At 37.6% G+C, this 14889-nt stretch overlaps 1 protein-coding gene across 1 annotated transcript in view; it reads right to left on the bottom strand.

Annotated features, from left to right (window-relative positions):
* LOC111092762 (inositol 1,4,5-triphosphate receptor associated 2) overlaps window positions 1–8308 on the bottom strand; it is a 67515-nt gene extending 59207 nt beyond the window's left edge. Inside the window, 1 exon segment of the mRNA XM_038576157.1 lies at window positions 7744–8308. Coding sequence (XP_038432085.1) covers window positions 7744–8308 — 565 coding nt within the window.
* Between the last annotated feature and the right edge of the window lie 6581 nt (window positions 8309–14889).

Raw genomic sequence — 14889 nt, 5'->3', positions numbered from 1 at the left:
CACACCAAGGCAACAATTACAGCTGACCCTTGAACAATGTGGGTTTGAACTGCATGGGTCTATTTATACATAGTTTTTAAAAAACAGACATGGTACATCACTATAAATGTATTTTCTCTTCCTTATGATATCCTTAATAACATTTTCTTTTCTCTGGATTATTTTATTGGAAAAATATAGTATATGTTACCTATAATATAGAAAATATGCATTAATCCAGTATTTATGTTATTGTTAATAACCTGATACTGGCAGAGATCTTCCACAGCTAAAAGGATAAAGAGAAGTCCCACTGAGAAGGGTAAGAGAGGAGAGACACAGTAGACAACCAAAGCCTCAGTGTGGTAGCAACCCACAATGAGGAACTATATCACAGATGTGGAGGTTCTCCCTGAGAAGCCAGGAGATCAAGCTCCAAATCAGGCACCCTGGGCCCTGAGGACCTGTGTGGTGAAAACAAGCCCCTATCACATCTGGCTTTGAAATTCAGCAGGGCTTAACTGTGACATAGAGGACTACAAGAAATGGAATCTCTGCTCTTGAAGGGCCAGTGCACTGCATCAGTTGGCCCAAGACTCAGCAGTTTGAAAAGTTCTTGGGATATACATGAAAGAGACTACTAATTTTAGGACATGTGTCAGTGGGGCAGGGATCTACAGGAGCTTTCTCTGGAATGAGGTACACTCCTTCAGCTTACCTCATCTGACACTTGCAGATATGGATTCTGACACTCTACATCTACCTCGATAGCACCACTTGGCACATGTAGGTATTCTCCTGCAGAACTGCCCCAGTAGGTGCCTCTCTAGTCGGCTCCTGACCCACCACTCTGGAGTGTGGGGTGCAGAGGGTGGGCAGTCTCATTTGGAACCTGTGTCTCTCCAGAGCAACTACTTCTGCCCTGTCCAGGACTAGGGCCTCTCCAGAACTACTTCTGCTCCCAGGGAGTGGTGGAGCTGGCTGCATCTACCAGCTTACTGACAGTAGTTATAGTCAGGCCAACCATTCAGCCTTTCCAGGAGCTAGCCCAATCCACCACAACAATCTCAATAGCCTCCCATTTAGCTGCACCAGGGATTTAACCACATCTACCAGTTTCCCTACAGATACTGAAGCTAGGCCTCTCACTCAGCTGCACCACATGCAAACAATGCCCCTCAGGGTACCTGCAGCAGTCAAGGTTAGACATTATAGACAGCCAGCCTGAGAGCTAACTCTGCCCACCAGCAGTGGCAGAAGCCAGGCCTTCCATTCAGCTGTGCTGGGGGCAAGCCCTGTAGTCAATCTTTGTAGACAGCTGGACTAAGGGCTGGCCCTGCCCCAGAGGACCAGTAGCAGTCATGACCCAGTCACAAGGGGAGTGCACACATAGTTCACACAAGGGACATATCTGGAGCACTTGGTTTTGCTGACTGGGAAGGGATTGCTACCAGGCCCACAGGACATGTTCTATATAAGACCACTACTTTCAAGACAAGAAGATAGCTGACCTACCTAATATATAGTAAGGAATAGAGTCAGACAAAATGAAGGGACAGAGGAATATGAACTGCATGAAAAAGACAAAACCCCAGAAAAAAAAGAGCTAAACAAAATGGAATTAAGCAATCTACCTGATAAAGAGTTCAAAGAAACAGTCATTAGATGTTCACCAGCCTTGATAGATTCAGAGATAACCTCAACAAAGAGATAGAAAATATTAAAAAAAGGACCGTCCAGAACTGAATACAATAACTGATATGAAAAAATACATTTGAGGGAATCAATAGCAGATTTGATGATGTAGGAGAATAGACTAAGTGATCTGGAAGACAAGATAGTGAAAAGAAACTAAATTGAACAGAAAAAAAAAAGAAAGAAAAGAACTTTAAAAAATGAGGACAGGTTAAGTAAGTTCTTGGAAAACATCAAGCATAATAATATTCACATACATCCAAGTATACTCTACATGGCAAGGTCATCATTTAGAATTGAAAAAATTTCCAGACAAACAAAAGTTAAAGGAGTTCATCACTATAAGCCAGCCCTACAAGAAATGTTAAAGGGATTTCTTTAAGTGAAAAAAGAAAAGGTCATAACTAGATATAAGAAAATTATAAAAGGAAAAATTTTCACTGGTAAAAGCAAACATACAGTAAAAATACTAGATCAATCACTTATAAGGCTAGTATAAAGGTTAAAAGACAAAGTGGTAAAAATCAATTATACCTATAAAAATTAGTGAAGGGATACACAAAATAATAAGATATAAAATATGACATCATATACATAAAATGTAGAAGTGGGGAGTAAAACTCTAGTTCTTTCAGAATGTGTTTTGAACTTCAGTGACCATCAACTTAACAGATGACTATATACATAGATGTTATATATGAACTTCACAGTAACCACAAACCAAAAAACCTGTAGTAGATACAGAAAAAATAAAAAGAAGTCCAACACTAGAGAATAGGACTTACAAACATTTAACATGAGAGTAAGAGTAGGAGAAAGGAAAGAGAATAACTACAAAAACAGAAAATGATTAACACAATGGCAATAAGTACATACCTATCAATAGTTACTTTAAATGTAAATGTATTAAATGCTCCAATCAAAAGACACAGGGTGACTGGATAAAAAAAACAAGACTCATCTATATGCTGTTTACAAGAGACCCACTTCACATCTAAAATCATAAAGACTGAAAATGAAAGGATGGAAATGGAAAAAGATATTTCATGCAAATGGGAAAAAAAGCCTGGGGTAGCAATACTTAGACAAAAAAGAAAATATACATTAAAGCGCACATGGAATATTTTCCAAAATAGATCTCAGTAGGCCACAAAATAAATACCAGTAAATTTTAAGAAGACTGTATATAATATCAAGCATCTTTTTCAACCACAGTGCTATGAAACTAGAAAACTACAAGGAAAAAAAAAAACAGAAAAAACACAAACACCTGGAGGCTAAACAACATGCTACTACACAACTATGGGTCAATGAGGAAGTCAAAGAGGAAATCAGGGAGTATCTGGAGACAAATGAAATCAGAAACATAAAATGTTTGTTGGTTCAGAATCTTTGGGACTTAGTAAAAACAGTTCTCAGATGGAAGTGTTTAGCAATACAGGCCTACTTCAAGAATCAAAACTATCAAACAATCTAACTATACATCTAAAGGAATTAGAAAAAGAAAAGGCAAAGTCCAAAGTTAGTAGAAGAAAGGAAATAGAAGAAGGAAAATAAATGAAATGGAAACAAACAAACAAAAAAACCCACAATAGAAAAGATCAATGAAGCTAAGAGCTGGATTCTTTGAGAATATAAACAAAATCGACAAACTTTTAGTCAGACTTATAAAAAAAAAAGAGAGAGAGAGAGAGGACTAGATAAGATCAGAAATGAAACAGAAGGGACACCTGGGTGGCTCAGTAGTTGAGCATCTGCCTTTGGCTCAGGGCATGATGCTGAAGTCCTGGGATGCAGTCCCACTTCCGGCTCCCCTCAGGGAGCCTGCTTCTCCCTCTGCCTATGTCTCTGCCTCTCTTTGTGTATCTCTCGTGAATAAATAAATCTTAAAAAAAAGAGAAATGAAACAGAAGTTAAAACCAACATCACAGAAATACAAAGGATTATAAGAAACTACTACAAAGTGTTGTATACCAACAAATTGGACAACCTAGAAAAAAATAGATCAATTCATAGAAACATACAATCTCCCAAAACTGAATCAGGAAGAAAGAAAAATCTGAACAGACCACTTACTAGTAATGAAATTGAACCAGTAATCAAAAACTCCCAACAAACAAAAGTCTAGGAGCAGATGGCTTCACAGTTGAATTCTACCAAACATTTAAAGAAGAGCTAATATCTATTATTAAACTATTCCAAAGATTAGAGGAGAAGGGAAAGCTTCCAGTTCATTCTACAAGCCCTGCATTACCCTAACACTAAAATCAGACAAATATTTCTGATGAACATAGATACAAAAATCCTCAACAAAATATTAGCAAATTGAACTTAATAGTACATTAAAAGGATCATTCACCACAATCCAAGTGGGATTTATTTCATGGATGCAAGGATTATTCTATATGCATCAATCAATCTATGTGACACATTAACAAAAAGAAAGATAAAAACCACATGATTAACTCAATAGATGCAGGAAAAGCATGTGACAAAGTACAACATCCATTCATGATAATAAAAAACTCAACAAAGTAGGCTTAGAGGGAACATATTGCAAAATAAAGACCTTATATGAAAAACCTACAACTATCATAGTCAACGATGAACAACTGAGAGCTTTTCCTCTAAGATGAGGAACAGGACAATGATATTCACTCTTACCACTTTTATTCAACATAGTACAGGAAGTCCTAGCCACAGCCATCAGATAAAAAAAGAAATTAAAGTCATCCAGATTGGTAAAGAAGTAAAACTGTCACTATTTCCAGATGACATCATACTATATATAGAAAATCCTAAAGACTACAGCAAAAACTCTTAGACGTATAAATGAATTCAGTAAAGTCTCAGGATACAAAAATCAACATACAGAAATCTGTTGCATTTCTTTTTTTTTTTTTGTAGGATTCTATTTTATTTATTTGACAAAGAGAGAAAGCACATACAGGGGGAGTGCAGGCAGAGAGAGAGGGAGAAGCAGGCTCCCCACCAAGCAGGGAGCCCAATGTGGGGCTTGATCTCAGGATCGTGATTGACCTGAGCTGAAGGTAGATAGATGTTAACCAACTGAGATGTTAACTAGGCACCCCTCTGTTGCATTTCTATACACCAATAGCAAAATAGCAGAAAGAGATATTAACAATCCAATTTACAATTGTATCAGGAAAAATAAAATCACTAGGAATAAATTTAACCAAAGAGGTGACATACCTGTAGTCTGAAAACTATAAGACTTGACGAAAGAAATTAAAAATACCACCAATAAATGGGAAGATATACCATCCTCATGGATTATGAGTTAATATTGTAAAAATATCCATACTACCCAATGCAATCTACAAATTTAGTGTAATCTCTACCAAAATACTACTTGTCAGGATAGCTAAAATTAACAACACAAGAAACAACAGGTGTTGGCAAGGATACAGAGAAAATAGAACCCTCTTGCTCTGTTGATGGGAATGCAAATTGGTGCAGCCACTCTGGAGAATGGTATGGAGGTTCCTCAAAATGTTAAAAATAGAACTACCCTGCAACCCAGCAATTGCACTGCTAGGTATTTACCCAAAGGATACAAAAATACAGATTCGTAAGGGATACATGCACCTGGTGTTTATAGCCAAACTATAGAGAGTGCCCAAATTTCCATCAACTAATGAATGGATGAAGAAGATGTGGTATATGCATACAATGGAATATACTCAACCATCAAAAAGAATGAAATCTTGCCATTTGCAATGACATGGATGGAGCTAGAGTGTATTATGCCAAGTAAAATAAGGCAGTCAGAGAAAGACAAATGCCATAGATCTCACTCAGATGTGACATTAAAGAGAGAAAACAGATGAAGATATGGGAAGGGGGAACAGGAAAAAAGGAGATAGGAAAACAAGCCATAAGAGGCTCTTAACTGAAGGTTGATGGAGGGAGCTGAGTAGGGTATAGGCTAGCTGGGTGACGGATATTAAGGAGGACACCTGTTATGATGAGCATTGGGTGTTGTATATAAGTAATAAATCACTGAATTCTACTCTACAACCCAATATTGCTGTGTATGTTAACTACCTAAAATATAAAAATACATATATATTTTTCAAAGAACTAGAACAAACACTACAATTTGTATGGAACCACAAAAGGCCCCAAATAGCCAATGCAATCTCAAAAAAGAAAAACAAAGGTGGAGGTATCACAATCCCAGATTTCAAACTATACTACAAAGCTAAAGTAATCAAAACAGTATGGTGTTGGCATAAAAAGAGACTCATGGATCAATAGAACAGAATAGAAAGCCCAGAAATAAACCCATACTTAACATTGTCAATTAATCTATGATCAGGGAGATAAGAATGCATAATAGGGAAAAGATAGTCTCTTCAATAAGTAATACTGGGGAAACTGGACAACTATATGGAAAAGAGTGGAACTAAACCACTTCCTTATATCATACACAATAGTAAACTTAAAATGGAATAAATATCAGAATGTAAAGGCTGAAGCTATAAAACTCCTAAAAGAAAACACTGACAGTAAACTCTTGGACATTGACCTTAACAATATTTTTCTGAATCTTTCCCCTTAGGATATGGAAACAAAAGGAAAAATAAAGCATTGGGACCATATCAAACCAAAAAGGTTTTGCACAACTTAGAAAACTATCAATAAAATGAAAAGGCAGGGCAGCCCCAGTGGCCTAGTGGTTTAGTGCCACCTCCAGCCAGAGGTGTGATCCTAGAGACTGGGGATCAAGTCCCACATCAGGCTCCCTGCATGGAGCCTGCTTCTCCCTCTGCCTCTCTCTCTCTCTGTCTGTCATGAATAAATAAATAAATAAATCTTTAAAAAATGAAAAGGCAATGTACTAAGTGGAAGAAGATATTTGCAAATGATATATCCAATAAGTAGTTAATATCCAAAATACATAAATAAGAAACAACGCCAAAAAACAACCCAATTAAAAAATTGAGAGAGAAAAAAAAATTGGGAGAGGAAATGAATAGCCTTTTTCCCAAAGATGACATACAGGTGGCCACTGTTGGCCACACATGAAAAGATGTTTGACATCACTAATCGTCAGGGATACACAAATCAAAATCACAATGAGATATCACCTCATACCAGTCAGAATGACTAGTATCAAAAATTCAAGAATAACAACTGTTGGTAAGGATATGGAGAAAAGGGAGACCTTATGAACTACTGGTGGAATTGTAAACTGGTGCAGCCACTATGAAAAACAGTATGGAGTTTCCTCAAAAAATTAAAAATGAAAATACTAGTAATTTCACTTCTGGGTACTTAACCAAAGAAAACAAAAACATTAATTTGAAAAGATATATGCACTCCCATGTTTATGCAGCATTATTTTTACAACAGCCAAGACATGGAAGTGATCTAAATGCCTACTGATAAATGGATAAAAGAGAAGTGGTATATATACCCAATGGAACATTACTCAGCCATAAAAAAGAATAAAATCTTGCCATTCAGGATGACATGGGTAGACTTAGAGCGTATTATGCTAAGTAAAATAAGTCAGAGAAGGACACCATATACTTTCACTTGTGTGGAATCTAAAAAACAAAACAGACAAAAAGGAAATAGACTAAAAAAATACAGAGAACAAACTGGTGATTGCCAGAGGAGACGGAGGTGACAGGATAGGTGAAGTGGATTAAGAGGTACAAATTTTCAGTTATAAAATAAAGAAGTCATGGGGATGAAAAGTACAGCATAGGGAATATGGTCAATAATGTAATAATTCTGCATGGTGACAGATGTTAACTGCCCTTATCATGGTGAGCATTTAATAAAGTATGTAATTGTTGAATCACTACATTGTATACCCAAATAGGTCAATTATATATCAATTAAAAATTCAAAAATAATTTTTATTTAAAGGTGAATAAAATTTTCTTAAAAGAGAGAAAGAAACATACTTAAAAAGGGTACGATGGATGCTTCCATCCAAGTTTTAATCATGTGGATTAGGTTTAACTCAGGTTTTAGAAAATGATAGGCTTATTCCTCTATTAGAAGAATAAACATTAGAAAATTAATATTTACCAGCTTCATTTAGAGATAAGTTTTTCACCACTGATTCCTGAGGAGTGTAACATTCAGAGTTTTTATCAGAGGTTGAATCAAAGTCAGGTGTTGAGGCACTAAAGTTATTTTCACTATAATAGTTATTCAAATTCTTGTTAGAGAAGCACTCCCCTTTCCTGGTCTGTGATGTGAGATTCTGAGAGTTCTGTGATCTTGGCCTTGAGAGGTTTTCAGAACTTGTGAGGGAAACAGGGTACGTTGCAGTCTTGGGAGAGCTGAGATGAGAAATGGTTGGGGCTCTTGGAGACATCATTTGAGGAGATGTAACGATGACATAGTCTTTCTCGGTCCTTGAGAAAGAAGTGTTGGGCAAGGGAATAGGAGTGATACCCATGGTCTTCAGTACCTCTTCAAAATCTTTCTTGGTATTAATCTGTGGACTATCAAAATTGCTAGATTGGTATTTGAGAATCTGTCGAACTGGATCTGAAATCTCTTCTCTCTTTTGGATGGCTCTGATTTTTCTACAAATGCTTTCCACTGGGTTATGCCGCTTGTCAGTGACCTTCCTCACAGAAGCCATTGTTCACCTTCCTCCGATCATGGAAATGAGGTGGCTAAAGTGCAGGCAAAAGTTTTTTAAAGTTAGCATTGTCCTAACAGTAATCTAGCAATGCTACTTAAGTCCTAAATTAGCTGTGGAGGGATTAAGAGGTCTTTAAACAATTGGTTTAAATAACTTTCCATGCGTTTAATTTTGGCACTCAAATTTCCTGAAAATAACACCAGCTAACACATACAAAGTATTTGCCACGTGCTAGGCAGGGTACTACATTCTTTACATGTATCAATTAATCTCATTCTCAAAGCAACTCTATGAAGTAAATATTACTATTATCTCCATTTCTAGGCAAAGAGAGAATAAGAGACACACCCAAAGTCACCCCAGAGAAGTGCTGGAGCCAGAAGTGATCCCAGGTAGTCCTGCTCCAGAGGCTGGACTCTTAACCATATTTTCACTTACAATAATGTGTCACATATGATGGTGATGATGGGGATGCTAATAGCTCCTATTTGAGTACCTGTTTTGTTTCTCATATAATAAGAGCTTATTATATAGGCCCTCTATTAGGCACTTCACATATATTATACCTAAACTTCACAGAAACCCTGTTAGATACAGAAATATCCCCCTTTTTTATGTGTGAGAAAACTGAGTCTCAAAGAGGTCAAGTACCTTGCTCATGGTCACATCTCTAGGATTTGAGCCAAAGCGGTGTCTGACTCCAGCATAATTTTATTTAATGGTAGACCGTATGAAAAACAAAAAAGCATGATCTCACTTTTTATAAGATAGTAATCGGGGAATTTGGAAATAAATCCAAAATTCTGCCTAAACTGGCAAGTCTAAATTAATCTAGGCAAAGAGTTACAATACTTTGAATAGTTACAAATAGCTGGAGAGTTACCAAGAGTTTGAAAGTGATGATTTTTAGGATCTTAAAAAGATTTCCAGGGCAGCCCGGGTGGCTCAGCGGTTTAGCGCCACCTTCAGCCCAGGGCCTGATCCTGGAGACCCGGGAATCGAATCCCATGTTGGGCTCCCTGCATGGAGCCTGCTTCTCCCTCTGCCTCTCTCTCTCTCTCTCTCTCTCTCTCTGTGTGTGTCTCATGAATAAATAAATAAAATCTTATTAAAAAAAGATTTCCACTCATAGTTCTTTAAAAATCCCTTCATAGAAAATGAACAACAAAAAAAATGAACAAAAAGTAGAGAAATTTTAAAAGAACTGTAATTGGAAGGGGTATCTAGAAAGACTGGTATTTAGAAGATACTCAAAAAACTTCACAATCTGGCTTCATTTTACTTCAAGATGACAGCCACCATCTCCAGCCAATGAAGCTCCAACCAGCAGAATCCTATTTAGAGTAATGATCATCTTTGAAACTTTATATTGTCACTTGACACTACCCTCCTTTCCATATATTCAAGGGTTATCTTTCAATGCCAAGCCTAAAACACATTTCTCCATGGAAATTCTGGAATCAGTGTATGCTTACTGGACTCTATTTTTCTGATCTCACGTCGGCTTTATATTTGTACTGTATGTTTGTCATCTAATTAAATTTTGTCTTCTACCCTTGGATTGTTTAAACTGTGTATGAATGTTGTTTCCTCAAAAACAATTTTAATTCTTGTATTAAAAAAAACAAGATGTGATTTTTTTTCTAGATATACATTATTGTTGGTATCATTGATAATCCACAGTCATATATAATACACATGATTACCAGGTTTGTAGACATGTCCCTCATCTCCTGTGAATGTTGACCCTCAACTACCCACAGCTACCAGCTTTTCTGGAGAATTTCCCCTGACCAAATGGGAGCTGCCCATCACTCAACTGGGAGGTTGGAAGTGATGTAGAGGGAATGACAGAAGAGAATTCACTTGTGAACACACATGCTTTAAATCTCTGGTTGAGGGACACCTGGGTGGCTAAGTGGTTGAGTGTCTGCCTTCGGCTCAGGGAGTGATCCCAGGATCCGTGATCGAGTCCCACATTGGGCTCCCTACCAGGAGCCTACCTCTCTCTCTCTCTCTCTGTCTCTCATGAATAAATAAATTAAATCTTTGAAAATAAATAAATAAATCTATGGTTGACTGTGGAGAGGACACAGCAGGAGCCATCGGACTTCCTCGTGTTAAGTAGAGTCTTATAAGACTGATTATGTATCTGTCAAAGTTCTCAATATGAAAGGACTGTTTTTCCCTTCAAGAGCCAGAGAATAGAAGCACAGGTTGGGCACAGGACTAATAGAAGCCCTAAAACTGGAACCTCAAATTCTCAGATCTTGTCTTATCCCCCTTGTTGAACACTGAGGTGGGAAGTTCTTCAAGCCACAGCAAAAGGCCCTGCCTTGTGGGCATTTGTGACTGATCCAGATGAATGTTCCTAGCTTGGAAGACACTCATTTCTATTTGTAGTATATAAGACACGAATTTCTATTTGTTTCCCGAAGGCATTTTTCTCCTTTTACCGTCTGTTTGCTAAACTTCCATGACTCATTGAAGTGACCCCCACTCCATGGTTTATGAACTAATCCTTATAAAGAGCACACTTAAGGGGTGCCTGAGTGACTCAGTTGGTTGGGCATTTGCCTTTGGCTCAGGTCGTGATCCCAGAGTCCTGGGATCAAGCCCCATATCAGGTTCCCTGCTCAGCAGAGAGCCTGCTTCTCCCTCTCCCTCTGCTGCTCCTCCTGCTTGTGCATTCACTCACTTGCTGTCAAATAAATAAATAAAATATTTTTTAAAAAATAAAGAGCGCACTTAAGACCCCAGCTCTTCATGAGCTAGTCAACATTCACAAAATTAACTTGTTTTGCTTTTTCTACTATAAAGCAGAACATCTGAGTTCAATAAGATGTAATAAGGATTTCAAAATTCGGACCACCTCCTCCATATATGGCCTGGAAACATCTCCTGTCTGTCCTGTCCAAACCCTGTTTTTTAGCTTTAGATCTTGATAGAAGAGATTAGCTGCAATCTGCCCTACCACTTAAAAATATGAGTCTACCTTGTACAATAACTATCTTTGAAAAAGTACTAACTGCAAATTAAAAACTGAAAGTTAATTATATTTACAGGATCAGTTGCTTGGAGTCTCTTTTAAATGGAATATCCTCTTTATCTGTTTTAGTTGATTGAATATTTACAGTGTAAAGATGGTACACTTGTAGAAATCCCAATGGCAAGAAGTGCTTTTTCAAGTTCATTATTTTTAGTAATCTCTACACCCAATGTGGAGCTCTAACTCACAACCATGGCATCCAGAGTCCCATGCTCTTCTGACTCAGCCAGTCAGGAGCCGCAAGAAGGGCTGCTTTTGTTTTTAAATTGTCTGAACTTCAGTTGTACTCAATATCACTCATCCCTTTTGCCATTCAACAATATTAATCAAGTTCCTAGAAGGTTACCTCTGCTCCAGAAAATATCTGCTCTGCAAGACTTGTAGTCTACAGGAGGTGTAGATATGAATAAGCTACTGGGAATGTCACATTAAAATGCCCAAGAAAATCTGAATTTCAGATAAGGAACTGCAAAATTTTTAGAAGTAGGTCATCAAAGTTGCACAGGAAAAACTTATACTGAAAAATTATTTGTTTAACTGAAATTCAAATTTCACTGAGCATCTTGTAATTTTATTAGATAAATCTAGCAACCCTAAAGCCCAGAGATAAGCATGTCATTACACATTGGGGGAGAAAAGTGCCAGGGACTGTGGGAGCACATAATAGGGAGTTATCCTAGTTTGGGAGTGAGGATGGAAACACTAAGGGGTCTCTCTTAAGTATCATGCACTGTGCATAATGCTATATTGTTTGCTAAATCCATGGTTATAAACAGAAAACTGGCACCATGAATCTGCTATAGAAATTTTCACTTGGATTCACATTAGCTGAATGTAAAATAATGTTAGAGATTATCCAAACCAATTATTTCACTCCTTTTATTCTATGTGTCATTGTTCTTATTCCTAGAATCTGAGTCTCATTATTATTGCCTGAATTGCTTTATTATATATAGTAAAAGCTCTTGAGTCAACACTTTTCAATCATCTCCCTGATCCAAAGCAAGAATTAAAAGCCTCTGAGGCATGGCAACATCTCTAAAACAAGTGTGATTTGTTTCTTCCTAAAGTAAATTTACTCGTTGTATATCTAATTTTCATCAGTGATATTAACTTCAGAGTTCAGCATTAATCTCTAGACATTTATACTCTTTGAGACTTACAGAAATCTGCATTTGTTCTGACTTCCTAAAGGAGTTAGAATAAACTAACCATGTACAGTATAGAGAATATTTTCATATTCCTTAGGAATTGACAAACATAAGGGCATAATTTGTACTTTTTAATATCCATAATCTTCAATAGCTAAGAAATCATTGAATTTCTTTGCAAAGAAGAGATAGAGATACAAAAGTAGCATCCTTGAAAAAAGATTTGTGTGATTCAAAAGCTCTTTAGAAGGCCTTCTGAATCAAATTCTAACTCAGAAGACTATGTTGACAATGTAATTATCTTTCCTTTACCAGCCATTTAGCTATTTTCTCCCTCTACTAACATTTCTTGAACTTTTAGCTTCCAAACTCAAATCGGGTAGGCATATTTTAATAATCATTCAATACTTAACTATGAAATTCAGACACGTATTTCACCTGAGTCCCAGTTGGTGATTTAATTAAGGCAAAACTCTTTAGGTAACTAAAATTTTTAAAATACCTGTGCGTATATATAGATGAACAAGAAATTCCTTTTGCCAAAAGAGACCTTTACTAACAGATGCCAGTAAACTCTTCATGGAAACAGAAGAAACATCTGTTCACTAAGATGTTCCCAGGAAAGTCATCTTTAACGAGCCTAGTGCGAGGGCGGAGCATGGTTTTCAACTTAACCATTTGCCAAATTATACTGTTTCACTGTTTTTAGCCTCTTTGTGACTAATATTTAGTGTAATAAAATAATAGCACTTTTTCCTGTCCTAAGATAGGTGACAGCAGCTGTTAATCAAAGTGATTTGCAAACCACAAGTCCCAGATTTAGTAAATGCTCAGCAAGTCTCATCTGCAAACCTGTTTGATTACTAATAAATGCAAGCTGGCATAGAACGGGACTCTCCCCTCCCACCATTCACCTAACGCTGTTATATTAAGCTCCTTGGCTGGGTCACACCAAACTTATTATAAACATCTCATACTGGAACAATTCCTGAAATAGCATAGTCACAATATGCTTCTGAAAACTCACTGTGCTCTTCTGTTTCAGTTCTTAGTATATGAAGTCTTGTTTTCTTCTCAGAGACTAGGAGAAGACCTGAAATCTATCCACAAGAATTCAGGAGCTCCCATGCTCTTGGGGTCTATAAAACCACACTTTCCACTAACATGCATGTCAAATGACTAAGGCTGGAAATGACAATTCAGGACCCTAGGTATCCAAAAGCCCCTTTGAAAACAATTCTAGGATTTGCCTGTGCTGAAAGCAACATCTCTGGGGAATCCTAGCTTTATCACCACAAGCATATAGAGTTGGGGGCTGGGAGTGAGGAGAAGATTGAGGCTACCCCGCGGATGGTTTTTACCTGTTTAAAACAGGACTTTATTGACCTTAGATGACTACAGGCCAGCATCCACCAAAGTTTAGCTACTTAGTTTGGGGAAAACTCACCACTTTATTTTCAGTTTACCAGCACTCCAAGGACCATCTTCTGAAAACAGACCCAAGAGCCGAGGCTCACAGGATCAGGTGATTGGGTGGAGTTAACTTCCACAGGGGCCCTAAGGAGCAAGCTGAGAGATTACCACTAGAGAAGAGGGAAGCCAGTGATCAGCTGCACCTGCCTCATTGGTCTGTGCCAAGATCTTAAGAGGGAGAGGGGGAGGAAAGATGGAGGAGGAGGGAGGACCACTACTTTGGCCATATCTATGCCATTTTTGTGTGCTCCCCACCATGGTAATAGCAACAAAATAAACATCATCCAGAATATAATCCGGATGGAGGAAATGTCACATTTTAACTTAAGTGTAATAGGTTTCTGTTGGACCAAGTGCTGTATGGTTTCTAAAAACACTGATGATATTAATCATTCCCTCTCTTATGGGACCATATCTGGTTTGGGAGACACAGGGTATCGACTACACAAAGTGCACTAATTAAGCCAAGAAGTACACGAACAGTACATCAAACTCCGTGGGAGGTCAGGACAGGGAGAGGTCAGTGTGAGTTGACAAGTGTTTTTGAAGTGAGACATAAACGGAGCTTTAAATAATACACTATTTGGGGAAGATATGGGCTTGGTCTAATCTGTGAGGTGGGGAGATTAAGCCTATTGCTTGGCAGCACTGGATAAATGGAACCTCGAGGTAGGTAAGAAGATACAGAATAGTGAAAAAAAAATGTTAAGTCTACAGAGGTGATATACAGGCAGATTCAGACCTGAATGGCATTTTTTTTTTTTGTGATGCCATTTCCCATCTGAGAAAATAATATTGGGGGGATACAGACTTTTTTTAACGTCTTTTTTTTAGATTTCATTTATTTATTCATGATAGAGAGAGAGAGAGAGAGAGAGAGAGAGAGAGAGACAGGCAGAGGGAGA

Source organism: Canis lupus, chromosome 27 (genome assembly GCF_011100685.1).
Source record: "Canis lupus familiaris isolate Mischka breed German Shepherd chromosome 27, alternate assembly UU_Cfam_GSD_1.0, whole genome shotgun sequence".
Taxonomy (NCBI): Eukaryota; Metazoa; Chordata; class Mammalia; order Carnivora; family Canidae; genus Canis; species Canis lupus.
Note: the sequence above shows the minus strand (reverse complement) of the source record. Positions and strands in the feature narration are given on the sequence as shown.